This window comes from Stegostoma tigrinum, chromosome 9, assembly GCF_030684315.1.
Source record: "Stegostoma tigrinum isolate sSteTig4 chromosome 9, sSteTig4.hap1, whole genome shotgun sequence".
Lineage (NCBI taxonomy): Eukaryota > Metazoa > Chordata > Chondrichthyes > Orectolobiformes > Stegostomatidae > Stegostoma > Stegostoma tigrinum.
Window position 1 is genome coordinate 75,402,140 of NC_081362.1, and position 22,444 is coordinate 75,424,583.

General features: G+C 43.5%; 1 protein-coding gene across 2 annotated transcripts in view; it reads right to left on the reverse strand.

The window, feature by feature from the left end:
* LOC125455175 (ALK tyrosine kinase receptor-like) overlaps positions 1–18,801 on the reverse strand; it is a 977,528-nt gene extending 958,727 nt beyond the window's left edge. Inside the window, exon 1 of one of the 2 annotated variants that reach the window (XM_048536890.2) lies at positions 18,070–18,801. In XM_048536890.2, coding sequence (XP_048392847.1) covers positions 18,070–18,766 — 697 coding nt within the window. In that variant the 5' untranslated portion in view covers positions 18,767–18,801. Of the gene's footprint in view, positions 1–14,474; positions 14,573–18,069 lie in introns of those variants that run through there. The other variant, XM_059648635.1, reaches the window with a different exon arrangement.
* Between the last annotated feature and the right edge of the window lie 3,643 nt (positions 18,802–22,444).

The window sequence follows — 22,444 nt, forward strand, 5'->3', positions numbered from 1 at the left end:
TCTCCAAATTGCACCGCAGTCTTCAAAGCACATGCATTGGTGATGGTGCAGTGTGTCAGCAGCCTGCACATCTCCAATTAAATGCTTGCTCAACTTGCTGATGAGCTTTTTAATGGACTAGAGAGGTACAGCATTTAATTTCCAAAGGGATGAACCATGAATAATCTGTGATGCGTTGGTCTGAATTTTCTCTGTCCCTGAAGATTGTGAGCAATGCTGAGTCTGTTTCAAAAAATGGCATGATTGGAAAAATGAGATCCTTGACATCCAGCAAAGTCCAACTGTCCATCCAGTGCTTGATCAGCAAGTTGAGAACCTTGATAGTAAGTGGTAAGAGGCCTATCTGCAATTGTTAACATTGCATTAGTACCTAATCTTGCCTCATTTTTATGCAATTTGTTGTCTCCTACATGCTGGAGAGAAACTAGATGATGGCCATTTTCAACAAAAAAGTTAAAGGAGATGCCTGGGGCTCCAACTTATCTCTTGCTCCTCTCGGCTTCAACCTAGGAAGCCATTCCCAATATCTCAAGTAGTTCTGTGGAAGGATCGCCGGACCTGAAACATTAACTCTGATTTTGTTTTTTCTTCACAGCGGCTGGCAGACCTGCTGGGCTTTTCCAGCAAATTCTGTTTTTGTTTCCAACATTTCAAGTTTTGCTTCATGGGTAGCAACCACTTGCGTTCCCTGTCCACAGAGATCGGTATTGGACGTGCATCAGCATCATCACATCATCAGGTCACACCTCCGATTCAACGTTTTCCATTTTAGAAATGAGCTTTGGATCACACTGACATCTGCTGCCAGGCCACTTTGCATGCTGAGACAGGCGCTCAGCTTGTATGACAGAAAGGTGTACCTCGTCACTTGCTTTTGAAATGCTCACTTTGTGTCTACTTCAATGCACACACCAACTATGCTTTGCCTTGTTCTGCTACATCACATCATTCAGAACTTAAAGGTTCATGTTACTGCTGTACTATGTTGCATGTAGTGCAGACGGCAAACTTCCATTGTTGTCAGCAGTCATCAGTCAAGAGATAGACATGTTGCCGTACAACATTATGGGCAAGAAATGCTGGCCAGCCGGTGATGCCCAAACCCAATAAATGAACAGTACAGCATACCGATATCACACCTATATCAACTTACCCAACAAATTCACAACATGCGCCTCAGCCAAATGGCTGTGTCTCAAAGTCTAAAGGATGTAGTTCTACTTCAAGTCAAGGAGGACTGGTGTCAGTCATGGGTCATGCCACAGTCAGTCTAAGGCAGCATCGAATCTCAGTTCAAGGACTTTAGACATGGTCTGTTGCTGCTTGGGATGGTCAGGGTCAGGACTTCCATATCACTACAGTCTGGGGAGTGGACTGAAGTCAGTTCTGCAGGTCCAGCACAATCAGGAATTCACATGTCAGTCAGGAAACCACACAGAGATCTATCAGGGGGTGGTCCAACCAAGTCAGTCAGGTGGTGGGCCATAGTCAGCCTGGGACCTGTGCTACCTGAACGCCAAGGGGGTTTATCAGGGTGCTACTGCTATGGAAGAGAAGCTGGGGAAGTTAATTGCAGAGATTGCAGACAACATTCTGAGCTGCAGAGGGGTCTACAATTGTGAAGGCAGGTAACTCAACACACAAGGGTGAGGGACAACAGTGCATTGGAGGTCATGGGTTACTGAAGAATGGTGTTCATCAATCGACAAAAACACGACCCTGTCTTCAATGGAGGCAGACTGAAGCATGATGGTTGGCATGATGAAGCTATGGGGCCAGGGCACAGTAATGTTGGGTGATAAAGACTTAAATGGAAGAGTTGGAGGGGAACATGTCAAAGCCCAGTACTAGGTAATAATGTGTGAAGCTGGATGAACACAGCAGGCCAAGCAGCATCTCAGGAGCACAAAAGCTGACGTTTCAGGCCTAGACCCTTCATCAGAGAGAGGGATGGGGTCAGGGTTCTAGAATAAATAGGGAGAGAGGGGGAGGCGGACCGAAGATGGAGAGAAAAGAAGATAGGTGGAGAGGAGAGTATAGGTGGGGAGGTAGGGAGGGGATAGGTCAGTCCAGGGAAGACGGACAGGTCAAGGAGGTGGGATGAGGTTAGTAGGTAGGAGATGGAGGTGCAGCTTGGGGTGCGAGGAAGGGATGGGTGAGAGGAAGGACAGGTTAGGGAGGCAGAGACAGGCTGGGCTGGTTTTGGGATACAATGGGGGAAGAGGAGATTTTGAAGCTGGTGAAGTCCACATTGATACCATTGGGCTGCAGGGTTCCCAAGCGGAATATGAGTTGCTGTTCCTGCAACCTTCGGATGGCATCATTGTGGCACTGCAGGAGGCCCATGATGGACATGTCATCTAAAGAATGGGAGGGGGAGTGGAAATGGTTTGCGACTGGGAGGTGCAGTTGTTTGTTGCGAACTGAGCGGAGGTGTTCTGCAAAGCGGTCCCCAAGCCTCCGCTTGGTTTCCCCAATGTAGAGGAAGCCACACCGGGTATAATGGATACAGTATACCACATTGGCAGATGTGCAGGTGAACCTCTGCTTAATATGGAAAGTCATCTTGGGGCCTGGGATAGGGGTGAGGGAGGAGGTGTGGGGGCAAGTGTAGCACTTCCTGCGGTTGCAGGGGAAGGTGCCGGGTGTGGTGGGGTTGGAGGGCAGTGTGGAGTGAACAAGGGAGTCACAGAGAGAGTGGTCTCTCCGGAAAGCAGACAAGGGTGGGGATGGAAAAATGTCTTGGGCCCAGTACTGATGGGCTTATCAGACAGTGCAAGGAAACTAAGAACGTGACGGTTTAGGGGAGTGCCCTTGATTATCAGGCTGAGCCTGTGACTCACTGTGTGAGCATGACTTGTGTCGCTGTCCATCTTCATCAGAATTACAAAAGCATATCAGAAATTAACAAATAGCATGACCACATCTGGAGTGGATTTTATTTCTGTCTGAGCTCATGGACTTTACTTGTGAGTAATATGACTAGTTTAGTTTGGGATTATGTTCAGCAAGGATTGCTTGGACTGAAGGGTCTGTTTCTGTGCTGTGTGACTCTATGAGGCTAATCACGAAGCAATCCGTTCAACAGATGTTTACACAGTACAGTTATAAGACACTTGTATTCATAGTATGGGAATTCCACACAGGGATTAACTGTGTGTTATATAAATGCTAACAATAAACAATCTTCAATGACCATGTCATTGGTCATTATAGATTGATCATCTCTGTGAAGCAGAAGTAATGACAGATGTTCGTAAAAGTGCCACCTGCAAGTCACAATTCACACAAGACTGCACAAGGACACGGAGCTGACGTCCTGTCACCTTGAACTGTGAGTATTCACCAACATGCTCTTGTGTGTAATGCCACCTTTCTTGGGAAAAGTAGGGAGTGGTGAGGGGTTCAGACAACAAGGTATCAGTCATCATACAGCACTTACAATCTCCCACCATATTCACAAGACATGTGCTGGGGACATCGGTAGAAGGTCCCAATGTTAATGATCCATGTAGAGACATTCCATGGATATTCTGCTCAGAGTCCTGTATGTCCCACTGTAACAAGGACTGTACTAAACTGTTATTTATTTGTGATGTAATGTTGACAGTACACATTAATAAGAACCTGTTCTGTTGTTGATATTCCCCACGTATGTTCATTGGAACTATCACCAATGGGTCCAGCCACAGCAGGGGTCATCACTGTTGCACCTACGATGCAACAAATACACAGGGAAGTTGAAGAAAAACAGAGCAGCTGCCAAACAGCCTACACGAAGAGGTCACAGTGGAAGGTCTCCTCAGGATGCAGTGAAGGCGAAAGAGACCCAAAGTCTATCATCTCCAGTGCCACTTTCTCTAGATGAGTGCCACATTTTTGGAGCAGACTGTGCACATTTTGGGACTCCACCACCAAACGATGTCTCTGTGAGAGTGAGACTAACTATCTGAAGGAGTGGGTGGCCATCCTATCCCAGTGACCATCACAGTGACAGCTGCACTAAATCTTTATGCAACTGCCTGCTTCAGAGGATCACTGGGGACCTGTGTGGCATCCCTCAATCTTTAACCCACACATATATCCAGGCTGTTGCTGATGCAGTGTGTGCCAGATCACATCACTTAATCTCATTTCCCCATGCTGAGGTCAATGCCGGAGCCTCGGCAGGAGGCTTTGCAACATAGCTGGCTCTCCCCAGGTGCAGGGTACCAAAGACTGTACACATGTCCATGTTAGAGCTCCATATCATAAGGCAGCATTTTCCTTCATCTGCAAAGGGTTCCATTCCATCAAAGTACAACCCATCATAGAAGACTGCATCAGGCATGCTGGAAGCTGCCATGATGCCTACATCTGTGAGAGTTCTCATGTTCATGTTTTGTTTCAAAACCCAGACACTTTACAAGGACGGTTACTGGGAGAGAAGGGCTACTTTTAGCAACCACAATAGATGGCTCCATTATATAATCTCCTAACTGAGGAAGTGACCACACCTCAGCAAGTTATGCCATGGGGGCAGCCAAGTGATGGCCAATTAGCAGATCCCTGCTGTAGCTACCATCCATTGAAATGTGACAGTTGCCCTGAAGAGCTGATGATCCAATCAGAAGCAATCACTAAGGCTACAGCTCGAGGCTGGGCATGGTTGGAGAACTGAGGTAGATTAAAGGCTGCTAGGTCAGGCAAGAAAGCCCAGTGTAGGCAGGGGCAGGCTCATCATGAATCACTGTTGGCACCTTTCTCTTACAAGTTGCCATTGCCACCAGGGAGCTTCTTCCCAGTCAATGGAATGCCAACAAAGGGGTGCCCTTCACACATTCCCCAGAATCGGAACCATCTGCGAGGTTTCCAATTTGCATGGAGCAGTATCCCACAGGGTTGCGAGCCAACCTAGTGTGGGTAAAACGCCCACTTAAGTCCCTCATTTGAACATCCAGCTAGTGGTCAAACTACTGTCTTTGATACCAGAATAGTAGGAAGACATCCAGTCTCCCTCTGATGTTCTTACATTTAGACAGACTGGAAAATTTCAGCCCCTGGTATCTCCTACCGCAGTGTGCACAGCTTTTAGATGAATAAAGAAAAATATTGTTTCTATTGCAATATGCTTCACACACCTTGATAGCAGACAAAGCGATGACCAATATTTGCAGAGCTACACCTCAGTGCGAAAACTTGGTGTGTTCATGACAAGAAAAGAGAACACAGGGAAACACTGTTCCCATGCAAATACAAACAGTTAACCTGCTTTATAGCCATGCTGCTAAAAACGGTTTTGGGAACTTAAATGTTGCTCTGGGTCTCTGTGGAAGAAAGCAAAGGCTTTACCCAGAGGGAGCAGGCATTTCCAAGCCAACATTTTAAGCATATTTGTTAGAAAAAAGGTTTATTTACGCCACCTAGTGGTGTCAAGGAAACAGAACCTGAAGCGTACCCTACACTTAGAAGCGTATTGGATACATACCTTTCTGGAAGCACCCTCTGCAAATCAGATAGCTGTCCTTAAATCGAAAATGGCAAAATGATCTTAGGTCAATGACATGGAAGTACAGATTTCCTTGTCTACATAATTAAACAGCTATATTGTTAGTGTTTTTCAAAATATAAGAATAGATATAAAGAGGTTATGTCAAAGGAAATTAGTGAAGATAATGGAGCAGCCTACAAATGAAGAAGTTATGACTGCATTATAGTCAAAAGCACATTAAACCCTGTCTTTGACACATTACAATTCTACTCCTGTGCACTCAGTGCATGCCAGTAGCCCATCGAATGGCTGGGGAATCACAGACTGGAAGCAAACAATTTCACAATATACATTCAGAAAGAGCATTAAGAGTGAGAAGCATGGATTTTTAAAAATCATATTATAGTTTACCCTGTTATCTTTTGAAATGATATGAAGAAAAGAAGGAACATTAATGACAATTTCTGCTGCTTTTGTTACATGGAAAAATAAGTTGAAAGATTTTTGTGAAATCCTTTGTTTCTTTCTGCTCGAGTACAACACTGAGAAAGAACATAGGTCACAAACTTGTGTTTTGTCTGTAATTTGTAGCCCTAACTTCTTAAGTGATGTGCCTATCCCCAGATTTGTCAAAACCCCAAGGAACCAAGGCATTCGGCCAATGCAAATTGTAACCTTGTTCTATGTGCTTAATGATTTGTAAACAAAATTATTCTCCTCCATACCTGCCAATGGCCCACAGTACAAGTTATTAGTTTTTCTGCAAGAGCATTTGCTGTTTACCGTGGAAACTCAGCAGTACTGCGTATCCTTTGCATAATTTTTAGTTTCTATAACCACATGAGCTGCATGTGTATGAGCCAGATCAATGCTCTCTTCACACCTTTCGAAATCATGGTAAAATTTAAGTTCAAAACTGAGTCCCCTAACTCAATGACACAATGTGTTTTTGTGGTAATCTACTACATAACCTAAACACCTAGAAACATTCTCCAGGGTCTGCAGTTCCCATTATCTCTGACCTAGAAACATTGGTCTGTGTTGGAATATATTTTCATTTGTTTTTTGTTTGCATATTTTTAGTGAACCCAAAACAGACAGAAATCAAGACAAAGAAACCATATATGAAAAACTAAACTCATTTATCTTTCCAGTTTGTTTTCATTTTAGATTTCCAGCATTTGTAGATTTTATTTTTGTTTATGCTATTCCTGCACAAGATTAGTACACTATATTGAATCCCAATAGAATTTCACAACTGCAATAAACAAACTGCATCGGACAATAATGCAATCTGAAAGTTTGTTCAATTCTAATCACTAGGCAACTTTTCTCCTGGAAACAGTAATGGTAAGTACTAATGCTGCAAAATCTTTTTCAGCTGTGGTAAAACATAATAGTTAAAATATAGGCTATAACTATAGTCAGACCCTGCTAGAACAGTCATGCTATATATTTTCTTCACTTTACATGAATGTATTATTTCTGTACAATTAACCATACTTTAATGCATTTTGTTGCTGAAGATTGCTTCAAAGTATCCTGAGGTCTTAAAGAGGCTATATAAGTACAAGTTCCTTTTCTTTCTAGGCCAGATTCTGTGCATGATGGTTTGGTTTGAATTGAATTTAAGCAAGTGGGGCAGAATCATCTCAATGATGCAGTTCAAATAGTTTAATTATGTACCATCTGTGGTATAACAGTAAATAGCATGATTCAAACTTTTTAAAAAGTCACACAGACAAAATTTAAATAAGTTACACCCTAAATCTTTGTATTGTTAACTGAGAGCTGGCAGGAGTGCTTAAAGGCAAAAATGCTCTCCAAATGTTCTCTTCTCTGTTGATGACTCTATGATTGGTTCAACAGAGATTACATAATCTCCAGTATGTTGTTTCAAGTAGTATTTCATTTGTTGGATCTTGACAGAGAGCATTGACAAGCTATCTTACTGTTGGGGATCCATCATAATCATTTTAAAATCCTATCCTCACAATGAGTCTGAACAAACATGTACAGATCAGGAATGGAAGCACTGTATGGTTTTGCCTTTCATTACCCAGAAGGAAGACATCTGGAAAAAACCTGTGGGGCCAACTGACCGGTAAACACCATGGAACTGAAGGACTGTAATTTCTAAGTTAATTTAACTTAGCAGACAACAAGACAGATCACAAATTGAACCTGGGGTTTTACTAAGCTTTACAGCTCAAAGACAGACAACACTTTTGACAATCAAGGCAACTAACATGAAAAATTGTTCATTTTTTGAAATTAATTATGGCAATAGGATATGGTACCTGTACATACTGGACACTACACACTGTGGCAATGTTAATGGAGGTCAGCCAGTTGGACCTCACAGAATATGAGTTCCCTGATCAGGGCTGTTAATCTGGTCTAATCAGGGAGCCCTGAGTGACAGATATAAACAAGAATGTCAGAGGTTCTGTTCTCTGTGAGAACTGGCTCTGAGGAAACCAGATGAGTGTCAAGTACTATGCATGCGTAAACAAAGGGTGGCTTGGTGACAGCATATAGGTCTCTGTGCAGTTATTTCAGTATCAATGGAAGGGAACACAATGCTCCTGAAGAAATTTGCTCACAACAGTCATTTGTGAGTTGGGGTAAGTGTTCCTGGTATCATGCTGTTATTTGGGAAGCTGGACTCATTCAATCCTGCCATCAAAGACTTGGCCCAGTATGTGGAAAGAATGCATTCTTTATTTCTGGGCAAATGATATTGGGGAAGATGAAAAGCAATGAGTAATTCTCCTGACAGCTTGTGAACTTGGAGCTTTTTCAGTAATTAGGAGCTTAACTTTCCCTGAGGCACCAGATACTGAAATCTTTCAACAGTTGACAGATTTTGTTAAGGAACATTACAACCCCAAACCTCCCTTAAATCTGAGATGCTATTGGTTTTACTCGGCAGTTCGAGAACCAGTGGATTCCGTGTTGTGATTTTGACAGGGTTAAGATAACTGAGGCATGTGACTTTGTTTTAACCATGAGTGAGATGCTGAGAGACCACTTGGTATATGGCATTAATGATGTAACCATGCAAAAGTGCTTCATAGCTGAAGCCCATTGAACTTCAGATAGGCACTACAACTGTCTTTGTCGTGAGAGAATTCAGCAAGCGAAGTATGTGAGTTAAAGGTTACACTGATGGAAGTGAACACCCTCGCTAGGCCGATTGAGCTTGGGGAACATCACTTAAGTGAAGGCAATTGCATAGCCTTACTCAGGACGTATCCTGAATAGAGGGACATTGGGTCAGCCCACAGCAAACCCCTAAACAAAGCCAAGCCTCGGCCAAACGGTTAACATTTTCTTCAGGATTCAAGGTGGCAAGCATTGTAGTTGCTGCTGGTATATGGACCCGCAACAGCAGAAGAGTCCCACTTGACCCAAACCGAGCTAGAGAACTCATAGGCCATACCCAGGAGAGTGCACACCCTGGAAAACCCATTCCCAGAAGTATACTACAATTAATACCCGTAAGGGTGTATATGAGACTGCCATCTGGGGTATCATCAGCCTGTGCAGTGTTTCAGGAGACAATAGAGAACATTTTACCATGCCTACCCCAGGTTGCCTTTTATCCAGATGACATGCTAATGATAAAAAAAAACAAAAAGGAGCACTTAGAGAACTTAGACATAGTCTTTAGACATTTCTCTAAGGTGGGTGTATGCCTTAGAAGGGAAAAAATATGTTTCAGGCTCCCCAAAAGTAAACTGCTTGAGGTACAGCGTTGACAAGACTGGATTACACCCGTTGGAAGATAAAGTGAAGCTGATGAAAGGGGTCCCAGCTCCCTCTGTACTGGAGCTTAGGTCTTTCCCTGGATTGGTGAATTATTACAGAAAGGTCATACAAAACTTGCTTCCATCCTGGCACTCTTACGTCGCATAGCCAAGATGTAGCCTTAAAAGAAGTGAAGGACCAGCTATCATCATCTAAGGTATTGGCACACTATGATCTCAAACGAGATCTATTGCTGACATGCAATGCCTCCCCATATGTCTGTATGGGGTAGTATTGCCGCCTCCAGAAGAGTCCATTCTGGTTTTAAACTTCCTGGCCACTCTTCCATTCAACGCTGACAATATCAGACTGTGGATGCAAAAAAATCCAGGCCTGGCAAAAATAAAACAGCCAGTGGTGATGGGGGAAGGAAAAGGGCCATCACAACCAGACTGAAACCTTTCTGGACCCAGAGAAACCAGATCACTGTAGAGGATGGCATTTTGTCATGGGGACCAAGAGTCGTGAGCAAAGGTCGCCACCAGACTCTGGCTGAACTCCAGCAAGGGTTTCCAAAATGGTGTTGGTGAGAAGTTATGTCTGGTGGCCAGGACTGTATGCAGACTTAACTGCTTTGGTGGGGCACTGCCCAGAGTGCTAGCAAGGACAAAAAATAGCACCAGCAGCTTCCCCACATTCATGGGAATGGCCAGATAAACCCTGGATTCAGTTCACGTTGATTATGCAAGCCCTTTCAAGGGTTCAACATTCTTATCATTGAGGATGCTCAATCAAAGTGGTTGGATATGCATGGTGTCTATTTGTCAAACACAGGGATGACAATAGACAATCTGTGGGCATCTTTTGCAGTAAGCAGACTCCCAGAAGTTGGCCTCAGGCAACCGGCCATCATTCACCAGCGGGGAATTTAAGAAATACTCAAAGTTGAATAGCTTTCAACATATAAGGACAGCTCCACACCATTCATCGTCTAATGATCTGGCCGAAAGAGCAGTCCAAACTTTGAAGACAGGCTAAAAGAAACAGCCTACAGAATCACTAAATACCAAACTGTCCCAGTTCCTATTTATTTAAACGACCATCCTTCATGCAAATGCAGGGACAGTTCCAGCAGAGTTGCTAATGGGAAAAAGACTCTCCCTCGGGTTAAGTCTGATCAACCTGGACCTTGGAGGGGGGGATGATTAAACAGCATCAGGAATGCTATCACCAGATACAATACTACTTTAAGAGAGAGACAGTTTACTTCAGGAGAGGAAGTTTGATGCCAAAACCATGGAAATAGCTTGGTAACAGAAATGGTCAATGCAAGGTCAAATCCCGTGATGTACAAAGTTCAGGCAGGTGAGGCAGTCCTGAACAAGCACATAGACCACATTAAACCTGCAAACTCACAAACGGGTCAGGAGCAAAACATACCTGGCCCATCAGAATAGCCAGAAAGGTTGTCAGAAGCTGTGGGTTCACCCCTCCATCTAGTGCCGAAGAAACCTCACAAGTGTGAGATGGACACAGCGAATGTCGTAGCCTTAAAGCCTTTACCTGAAAAAGATGAATTTCTTCCCCGAGACACTTCAGGCACGACAGGAAGGTTACAGTCTGATACACATCACCCATATCTGAGGCTGAGTCAGATGAACCAGACTAGGTGCAAAAACGTCCCTGGAGAGGCTACAAGAAAAACAGCAGGCCTACATCCCCATACTTAGGGAGGGAGGAATGTAGTGATTGTGATGAGAGCAGCCAGGTGGGCCCATAGAATATGAGTTCCCTGATTGGGGCTGTTAACTGGGTCCAATCAGGGAGCCCCTGGCTGACATACTTAAACAGTGTCAGAGGTTCTGTTCATTCTGAAAGCTGGCTCTGAGGATGCTGAACCAGTGTCAAGTACTTTGCACAAAGGGTGACATAGAGATGGCATACTAGCCTCTGTGGAGTTATGTCACAGACATCTTTGTGATTAAGTGCTCTATGTAAGTTGTACAGCACAGCAGCAAAACACAAATTTGTCTATGTGATTAAAAATTCTAGAAAGCGCAGCAGGTCACATCATCTAAAAGGTAGGTCACTTCAAGCACAATACTGCTTGCAGAGCTGAAATACTTTTTCAGCTACAGTGCAGTCCCACTATTTTTGGAATTTCTTTGTGATTTCCTGCATTATATTTTTCCCAAACTACAGCAAAGCGCTGAACACAAAATGACTGTATGGAGAAGTAGCAATGAATATTGTTTATTGATCAGACAAGATGGGATAGAATGCAACTGATCTGCAGTTAAAATAATTGAAAGCAGTGCTTTTAAACAAGTGCACAGTTCACTTTTAATCCTTGGAATGGAATCAGGTTTGCATTCAAATAAAGCTTAATTTACCTCTGCTGATAATTTGGACAGTTTCCACAGACTACATACGTGTTGCATCATTTTAAAACAAAAATCTACCCAATTTACATAATGTATATTAGCACCAGATTACATCATTTGCAGTTGTGGTAATTGATTCTATTTAATGTACATCAGCCTCTTTTAGGTAGCTTCCTAATACGAAACATGAAATCGCTCCTCATGAAAAGAACTTACACTGTACCTTTAATGTGTTCTTGAGTAAACATTAACTTTCTTTATTCATTTGTGAATGTGGGCATCGCTGGCTGGCCAGCATTTGTTGCCTGTCCCCAATAGCCCTTGAGAAGGTGGTGGTGAGTTGCATTCTTGAACCACTGCTATCCCTCTGCTGTGAGTTGACTTACAGTGTCATTTAGGGAGGGAATTTGAGGATTTTGACCCAGCGACAGTAAAGGAATGGCAATATATTTCTAAGTCAGGATGGTGAGTGGCTTGGAGGGGAACTTCAAAGTGGCAATATTCTCAAATATCTACTGCCCTTGTCTTTCTAAATGGAAATGGTCAAGGGTTTGGATGCTGCTGTCTAAGGATCTTTGGTGAATTTCTGCAATGAATCTTGTAGATAGTACACACTGCTGCTACTGAACATCAGTGGTGGAGGGAGCAGATGCTAATGGATACAGTGCCAATTAATCAGGCTGCTTTGTCCTGGATGATGCCAAGCTTCTTGAGTGTTGTTGGGGCTGCACTCGTCCAAGCAAGTGGGGAGCATTGCATAACACTCCTGACTCGTGCCTTATAAATGGTGGGCATTCTTTGGGGAGTCAGGAGGTATGTTACTCACTGCTGTATTCCTAGCCTCTGATCTGCTCTTTTAGCCATTATGCTTAAGTGGTGAGTCCAGCTGAGTTTCTGGTTAATGATAACCCTCAGGATGTTGCGAGTAGGGGAATTCAGTGATCGTAATTAACAGAATCATGGAGCTTATACAATGCAAAGTGTGATAATTTGGCTCATAATGTCTATGCAAGCTCTTTGAAAGAGCTATCCAGTTGGTCCCATTCAAGAGGAAGGGGAAGAAAATTACATAACAACACTGCTATTCACTAATTAAGAAATCATGTTAATGTAATCTATGCAAAAAATTGACAAAATTTATTTTAAAATTATTGGTCTCTCCAGCAAAAGGCTTACAGCACTAGTAAAAAGAAATTAGAATGTTTTCTGTGACAAAAGAAGTCAGAAGGATTTTTTTCACATAAGTGGTAATGAAATTGTGAAATAGGTTACCAGACAAACACATTGAAACACAAATGGAGTCACCAATGACAGGCAGGTGCTATTGATCCATCACAATGGGAAGGTGCATTGGGGCTAATGCCATTTCTCTATACAGAAACAAAAATTCTTAAATGATGAGTTGTAAATTCTACATCATTTCCAGATTTACACCTTGGACACAATATAGTCAAGACGCAACATTTCTTACAAGAAATATTGCATTGCAGGCACAACGTAACTGGAATTTTATGCTGTTTGATTTGTTTTACTCAAAATTTTAATGGAAAATACTTCATGAGAAGTACTATATAAGATTTCCATCATTCTCAGATTTTCCACAACACTTGCCTTTCAATCCCTCTTTCATTTTATGATCCAATGAACAACTAAATAACATTTTCACATATCAATATCCACTTGAATTTCAAACACCAATTTTTTTGTTTGCAAAAGAACTCTTCAGAAAATTCTTTAACTCTCACTATTTTGTGTCTTGTTGCTTCCTTTTATCTGCAATATTTTTCATCTGTTTTGCAGTCATTCATTTGGAACCACTTGCTCTATATCACATTTTTGAGCAATCCTTTAATCCCTTTCTTGCATTTTGCTTATATTTATTTGGTTTAGTACTTTCCTCATTTTCATTTTCACTCATTGTAATCCATCTCCTTTCTGTCTCTTTTTCAATCTAGCAGTTCTCTCATGGCTCTTGCTACATTACTGTAAATTTCCTGCATTTTCTTTCAATATTAGTGTCCCTCTCCCTCATCTTGATCACCATATTTCCCCTTCACCCTTCTCATGAATGCCTCCCTCACATCTACTCTGTATTGCTTCTTTTTGCACTAGAAGTTCCCCTGCTAGCCATCCCCTAATCTAAGGTAAAATTGCTTCTGGACAACTTTGTCCAGTTTGCTGTGTGGTGTAGCTTACAGCAGTGGGACTAGTGATGATTCAAGAGCACACCTCAAATGAGCAGACATTGGATTTTAGTGATAAGTCCATTGCCATTCTTTTAGATATATAGTGTATCAACTTCAAAAGTTACTCACTTGAAATGACATCAAGCATAATAAGGAAATTTGCTCTACTAATAGTTAATTTAAATAGCTCAAGTAAATTAATTCAATCCTTTATGTTTCATTTATGATTTGACTAAATTCTTTATTTGCTTCCTTTTGTTGGCACTTGGGTACTCATGAACTTGTATCAATTGCTGAAATAACACACTTTCAACCATTATTATGAACAGCCCAATGTAGCTATAACTAATATGTCTCGAAGAAGAAGACAAACTACTAACAAAAGTCACATTGCTCATGCTACCCCATGCATGCTTTGTCTTCACTCGAGGGTGATCATTGTCGATACAAGTGAACATACCTCAATTTAATATGCAATTAACGTAAGCAAAGACTTCTCAGCCTGAAGGAAAATGGACCAACAGACCCAATGGCACAATAAAGTACATACAAATCCACAAAAAGTTATATCGGAAATTTGCTCAGAAGCAAACGCACGATATCATGCATGAAAGAAGACATGCTAAGGTACTCAGTGGATAATGAAGACTAACTGACTCAGTCTGGCAAAATGTTACTAACCTTTACTGCAGCTTCTGTAATATCCATTTGTAAATGGCTTGTTCCGAACTGGCTTCAGATGATACAGATGCACAGCCACATCATCCTTTGCGATGATACTTCCAGCTACTGTGCTGTATAAGGCTAGCATATTCTATGACAACAGTCGTCAACTGTAGCCTGAATCTTGGCTCTATGTCCTTGCAGTCCTTTTATGATGCTACCCTATTGTGGGGAATAATGGAGTTACTGAATCGAAAGCAGCCAACACATACAGCGCCAACTTCACTAAAGCGGCGATAAAGCAAAGGATCAGGTGGAGAACTGCTCTATTCCTTGACCTGGATTTATGCCTGAACCTCAGGTTTGTTTTTCTTTTCACCAAGGTCCCCTTCATTCTTTCAGCTGCTCATTTGCTGAATCACATTTCGAGGCTTTCCAAGGCTTTCAGAATTTGGCAGTCTGTTTAATTTTCTATAGCACTTCAAAATTTCACTAAATGCGGCACTCCCACCACCTCTCTGCTCTTTTACAGCCCATCCAAATCCATTCCCAAAGCAATGTGAATGAACTGAAAATTGAATGCAAACGTCACACTTCAGCTTGAAATATCGAAAACACGCCAGGAGTCTTCGGAAGGAATTCTTAGTCTGCAAATTTCTTCCCCTCCCGTCATTGTTCCCTTCAACTTTCTGAAACATTTGCTGCTTATTCTCCTTTCAAATCTATGAAGGAAACTTTCAGGTTGGACTCTGATTCTCCAAAACCCAACCAATGCTAAAGTCGGAGATAGTAGGAGCTGCCGACGCTGAAAATTTGAGATAACACAGTGTGAAGCTGGATGAACGCAGCAGGCCAAGCAGAATCAGGGGAAGAAGAAGGGTCTCGACCGAAACGTCAACTCTCCTGGTCTGATGCTGCTTGGTTTGCTGTGTTCATCCTGCTTCACGCCGTCTTAACTCAACGCTGAAGTCAGTTGAGACACCGAATTCATAGAAACCCTGAAGTGTGGAAACGGACTATTCGACCGCTCCTAACCTGCAAAGGGCATTCCAACCAGACATATTCCCACCTTATTCCCCGTAACCCTGCGTTTCTCCGTAGTTAACCCACCTAGTCTACAAATCTTTGGACACAATGGGGCAATTTAGCATGGCCAATCCACCTAGCCGGCACATCTTTGGACAGTAGGAGGAAACCGGAGCATCCGGATGGAACCCACACAGACACAGGGATAATGTGCAAACTCCATACAGACAAATCACCCTTTGCTGGGATCGAACCTAGGTCCTTTTCACTGTGAGGCCGCTGAGCCATCGCGCTGCGAAAAAAAAAAATTCTTCTTCAGGTTCAACTAAACTTTATAATTGTGGCCAGTTTTAACCCATCAATGAGCGAGGAAATAGACAATCTTGGGTGCAAGGTGGTTTGAAAAGTTGCACAATTTTAAATTCCTACTCAAGTTGGTGGAGAAGAATATTTTGTAAAACCAGTGTTCCAAATGATCCCATCAGCTTCCCAGTGGGTGAACTGAATTAAAACCTATCCCTTTCTTGTTTCTGAAAGAGCTGCAGCTGTTAAAACAGACGCTTGCAGGAACTTGCTTCCGCGTTCATCTTCCACATGATACCCTGAAAAAAAGAGCGTTCTTCACCGTCACTCCTTCACTGGAGAGGCTTCCTACAGGACCTCCAAGTGCTGCTGACGAGACATCTCAGCACCTAAGAAATGGAACAGGTAAGCACTGGCCAAGGTGTGCCCAGTTTCCCTTGAGCACCGCAATGTGATCCAAAAGGTAGCTGAGATATTTTCTACATCAACCTGTTGTGAGATGTCTTATGATAACAGAGGCGTCAGCACACAACTCTGCAGCCGGTGGAACTTGAACCCGAGCCTCTTGGCCCCGAGGAAATACCATGACAGCACAAGAGCCCTAAAAACAAGTAGGTGCACTGTCTTAACTAAAATTTGATTCAGGCTGGTAAATCGGTGCATTCGACTTTATATTGTCCTCTTTCTTGATGCGGTTGGTCAACAGCTGGAAATCCTTTAAAGGTGCTCGCGTGTCTAACTTGCTGTCTGCACTTTCTATCACCTTCTTTCATCCCCTGTACATTCTGCATCACACTGTGATTCATGTATTTCTGTGCAACTCTCGTCTCTACACTTCTTTATATGGTCTGTAAATAAAAAAACGAAAGAGCTGCGGATGCTATAAATCAGAAACAGAAAAAAAAAACAGGAACTGCTGGAAAGGCTGAGCAGGTCTGGCAGCATCTGTGCACAGAAAGTTCTGAGGATTGGTCACTCGACTCGAGCCGTCAACTCTGATTTCTCTACACAGATTCCACCAGACCTGCTGAGATTTTGCAGCAATTTCTATTTCTGTGTGTAACATATAGCCTCTCCTTGCAACCACTTGTCGCTCACACAGTTAAGGTCTGTTCGATTCCTCTCACACAATACGCACCTAATTTTGTTTCATTCATTGGCACTTTTCCATCCTTTGGCGTCCTGTCCAACTTTATCTGCCACTCCTGATTCTGTCACACACTTTTCTCTGTCTTTTTTTTAAAAAGAAAAACATTTTCTGTCTCACTGATGCCCTCCTCTCCAACAAAAAAAGCCCCATCTTCCAAAAAATAAACACATGTCCCAGCTTTCCTCCAAAAACGAAACACAAATCTCAGCTCCCCAAAATTAAACACAAGCCTTAGTTCACCGTAAAAAGAAAGATAAGTCCCACCTCCCCAAAAGAATCAATCAAGTCCCAGTTCCCCAAAAAACCTTCAAATCCCTGCTTCCCCCAAAAAATCAAATAAGTCCCATCTCCCAAAAATAAACACAAGTCCCAGATCCCAAAAAAGTCTCAACTCTCCTCCAAAAACTAAACACAAGTCTCAGCTCCCCTAAACTAAACACAAGTCTCAGCTCCCCTAAACTAAACACAAATCTCAGCTCCCCAAAACTAAACACAAGTCTCAGCTCCCCTAAACTAAACACAAATCTCAGCTCCCCTAAACTAAACACAAGTCTCAGCTCCCTAAAACTAAATACAAATCTCAGCTCCTCAAAACTAAACACAAGTCTCAGCTCCCCAAAACTAAACACAAGTCTCAGCTCTACTCCAAAAACTAAACACAAGTCTCAGCTCCCCAAAACTAAACACAAGTCTCAGCTCTACTCCGAAAACTAAACACAAATCTTAGCTCCCCAAAACTAAACACAAGTCTCAGCTCCCCAAAACTAAACACAAATCTCAGCTCCCCTAAACTAAACACAAGTCTCAGCTCTACTCCAAAATCTAAACACAAATCTCAGCTCCCCTAAACTAAACACAAGTCTCAGCTCCCCAAAACTAAACCCAAGTCTCAGCTCCCCTAAACTGAACACAAGTCTCAGCTCCCCAAAACTAAACCCAAGTCTCAGCTCCCCTAAACTAAACACAAGTCTTAGTTCCTCCAAAAAAAACCCATCTCCCCAAAAATTCAATCAAGTCCTACCTCCCCAAAAAACGAAGTCCCAGCTCCCCAAAAAGTAAGCACCCACCCTCATCTCCCAAGATTAAGGCACAAACGCCAGTTTCTCCAAAAACGGAAGTTAAGTTCGAGCTGACCTGCGAAGGAGACGTGGAGCCGAACCCTGGGCTCGGAGGTTCTGATCGCGGCGGAGATGATCTCCTCCCGCTGTGGGTAGGACTCACGGGCTCTCCTCTCGGGTATCAGGCGGATCCTCAGGCGTCCCTCGGAGGAGCTGCTCCACGCCAGGAAGACTCGGGTCAAGTTGTAGAGGAGGGGGGCGGCTGGCTGCCGCTGGGGGGTTTGCGGCCGGCAGCGGGCGGTATCTCCGGATGCGCCCACCTCCAGGACCACCTGGTTAGGCTGATGCTGTTTCTTCAGTCTCCGCTTGGCGGGCTGAGGGGACGCTGCTGCGCTGGAGCCGGTCTCCTCGAAGCCGCTCCGGGCGCTGATGCCGATGCCGTCCCGGTGTGCGGCGGTACCTTCCAGGGCGGACGCTAGAGCCTCGCAGTCCAGCAGCAGGCGGCAGTCGGCGTCCGCCGCCCGCCCGAAGAATTCTAACAGGTAGTTTCGAAACAGCGGCGAGAAGGTGAAGTCCACGGCCAGCCCTTTCCGCTTGAGCCGAGACGTGTAGGTCTGCTCCGCTCTGGCCGCTTTCTTCTGCGGGCGACTCTCGGCCACTCTCCCGCTGCCTCCAGTTCCTCCTCGTCGCTGCTGCTGCTGTCTCTCCGGCGAGGAGGGCGGCAAGGCGCCTAAGAGAAGCAGGAGGAAGAGGACCGACCCCCCACTCTTCATTCTTCCATGTGGCGGGGATAGAGATGAGAAACGAACCCGGGGAGGCGAAGAGAATGAAATATATATATATATATATATATATATATATTATATATATATATATAAATCAGCAACAAGCGACAGAGAGAAAATAAATTGTGTCAACAGTATGTGCAAGAGGAGGAGGGAAATTGGGAAAATAAAATCTGAACTAAATGTTTCTTGCTGCAAATATCGAAGCCTTGCTTATCGACCGTTCTTCATCACTGATCGCGTCTCCAGCAAACTGCTGTTATTATCAATTCCTGGTCAGTTGTTTCCACTGTAAATGCATTTATGTTCCATTCAACCGATCCAGTCAGTCCCCTTCCCAAAAACAAATCTTCTCCAGAATCCTGCCGTTTGTCGCCTCCCCTCTCTGAGTTGGAAGTTGAATTAAATCTCTCCGCTGTAGCTCTTGCTCTCTTCGGTTTCAAGGGGGTTTCAGGGGCTGTGTGGTACGTCGCCTCTTCAGCGCGTGTGCCTGGATGGAGTGAGCGCTGACGGAGCCTGTCCGCTGCTTCTGTCCTCTTCCTCTTGCTGTGTCTCTGTGTGTGTGTGTATACGTGAGTGTGCAAATATATCACCAGTGTGTCTGTGTGTGTGTGTGTCAGCCTTGCGCTTCGGCTACACGCTGCATCTGCACGATCACAAAAAATAAATAAATCCACCCCAAACGACTTTCTCCCCCCTCTTTAACTCCGGCTGTAGCGTCAGCGCCTCCCTAAAGACACATATATAGACACATCCTGAGTGAGTCAGACACTCTGTAGTCCGGCTCTGGAAGCACCGGACAACAACACCGTTATTTCATTTTTAATCAGTTTAGAAGAGGTCCCAACGGACGTGTGATGTCTTTCTAAGTGTAATGTCAAGTATCGTTTTGATTTTTGTTTTGGTTTGGGTGGTTGGTGGGGGACATAGGAAATAAGAAATCTCCCGGACCGTTAATAAACTCATTCATGAAGCATTCGCAGCACAAGACGCGGCGAGCACTTGTGAGGCGGGGAAGAATCTATGATAAAATTCCTCAGTTCCATTTCACCTATTAGCATTTGACCGACTGCCCGTCCAGATGTATAAAAAAAAATCCCAGACTGTCTGGACAAATGGGACAGGTGGCAAAGGCTGACTCCTGTTGATGTGAGACTCGGCGTTTTCGAGGCCCTACAATGTGAAGGTACACCCGTTTCGGTTAATCTCAGCGTAGCTGTTCTTCCACATGCGCTGAAATGGGATTTTCAATCAGCTTCACTATTTTACGATCGTAAATCTAATGCTCCTCACCCCCTCCATCCATACACCTCCGTGCGTTTTGCTACTCCATTAGATCGAGTATTTAAGCGAACCCTTACCGTTGTGACACTTTTAGCTCTCCATTGCATCTTAATTCCTCCAGTCTTCCCCTTGCTCTGATAGTCCACGCGCTTTTAACCTCAAGTTAAATATTGCTTCAACTACCTTCAATTTCACTTTGTTGAGTTGTTCTACGTTGCAGTTTGGGCTTCGTTCCTTGTAGATTTTTTTTAATATGGAACACCTGAAAGAGATTTATATCCACAATTTAATGTTGCCCCTTTTCAGCAATGCTTTGCTTTAGAATTGTTACGATGAAAAGAAACATCGATTATTGGAAACCACTTAAATAGTTGCATCGGTAAAGCGCTGCGTGGATTAATACACAGAACGTGAAAGGACCTATGAGATCGTTCACCTGGGTCGGCGGTGGGAGCAATTGAACTAATGCTTGAGATTGAGGTCAGCTTAAGGGGAAAAAAGGCATGTCTCGTCACAGAAAGTGACCTAGGGGATAGACTAGAACTTGGCTAACGTACGCGCTGTCGTCCTGCGTCCAGTGGACCAGTTTACGACTGAATATCGGGTTAGATATCAAAGCGCGACAGGGTCTTCAGGAGGGGTAGGTATGCAGAAGAGGAACATAAAGCACAGATTGGATCAGCTTTGGACAATAGCAGGTCTGAGGGGGCTTTGCAGAAGACTCATTTTCGAATGTTACGTGACTGTGCGCACAAGCCTCAATGTATTTGTAACATTAGGCAGAACTTAACTCTTGCATCAACAGCAGTTTGTGGAGTGGAACAAAATATCAGCAAGTCGTGACGGCCGAGCAAGGGAAGCTGGATGTTCAGCTACTAATTGGCAATGGGGAAAAGAGATACGGATGTGGGAATTGGAGGAAATGCTGCTTTAGGATAAAGGAATGGAAGTGGGTTCATTGAGACGGGGAAACAATCGAACAGATGATTTCTACCTTAGTGACTAAGAGGTCCAAAAATCTTTTGCACTCACTTTTGGAGGTGAGGATAGAGGTACAGGGAGCAAATAAAACAAAAGGCAGCAAAGAAGTGAAAGGAGACTCTTTTTGCTCTCAAAGACACTCTTGAATTTGGTTTTCACTGAGAACAGGTTGTACTGTTGATAGGTGGCTAAACCCGGTGAGTGCAGTCACGAAATATATTCACAGCTCGGATAAAGCAACATAGTGGTTTTTCAGGAAATTCCCAGCATGTTCATTTCATAGAGTCACAGAACTTTTACAGTGCGGGGGGGGGGGGGGGTTCATTTGCCCATTTGATGAGCATCGTGACATAATGGCATTCTTGCACCATTTCCTCACAATCCTGCACATTATTTCTCCTTAACCAATGCCTCAATTAAACCTGTTTTCAACACATTCCAGAAATGCAGTCCAGACCCAAACCATCCACTGTGTGAAGAAGATTTTTCCCAAATAGCACTTACTTCCTTTGCAAATCTGGGTAGGAACAGATTCTCCCTGTCTACCTTGTTCAGGCTTGTGATTTTGAAAGCTTCAATCAAATATCCTCCCAGTCTTTTCCACTCCAAACTAGTCATGATTTCTCCAATCTATCTTCATAACTGAAGTTTCTTATCCCTCGAACTACTATAGTTAGCTTCTTCTACACTCTTTCCAATATGTTCAGATCCTTCTAAAGTGCAGACATGTACAAAATACTCCAAGTGATGACTAACTGACTTATATTTATTCAGCATAACTTCTCTATTCTTGTATTTTATCACCCTATTAGTAAAGCCTAGAATGCGATATTTATTAATCACATTCCACCTCCTCTGTCCCCTTTAAGAACATGCACATATACACCCTGGTCTCTATGCTAAAGTGGTACTTTTTACTTCATATTGTTTCCCTATGTTCTTTCTACCAAAAAAAGTATCTCCTCACACTTCTTCACATTGGATCTAATCTGCCACCCATTAGCCTACTCCACCAACTTGCCAGTGTTCCTTGGAAATTCTATGATCTTTCTCACAATTTGCAATGTTTCCAAGATAAAGACAGTGTATCCTTAGGAAGCAGCTGAGCTGCAAATAAGTAAAGCTCCCACCTTCATAGAATCATAGAATCACTACAGTGTGAAAGCAGACCATTCAGCTCATCGAGTCAACACCAACCTTCCAAAGAGCATCTCACTCAGACCCGCTGCTGTTTCTTGTGTTTCCCATGACTAACGCACCTAGCCTGCACATCTTTGGAATTTGGGAGGAAACCGGAGCACCCAGGGGAATCCCACACAGACACGGGGAGGATGTGTAAACTCCACAAAGACAGTTGCCCAAGCCTGGAATCAAACCCAGGTCCCTGCCACTGTGAGGTAA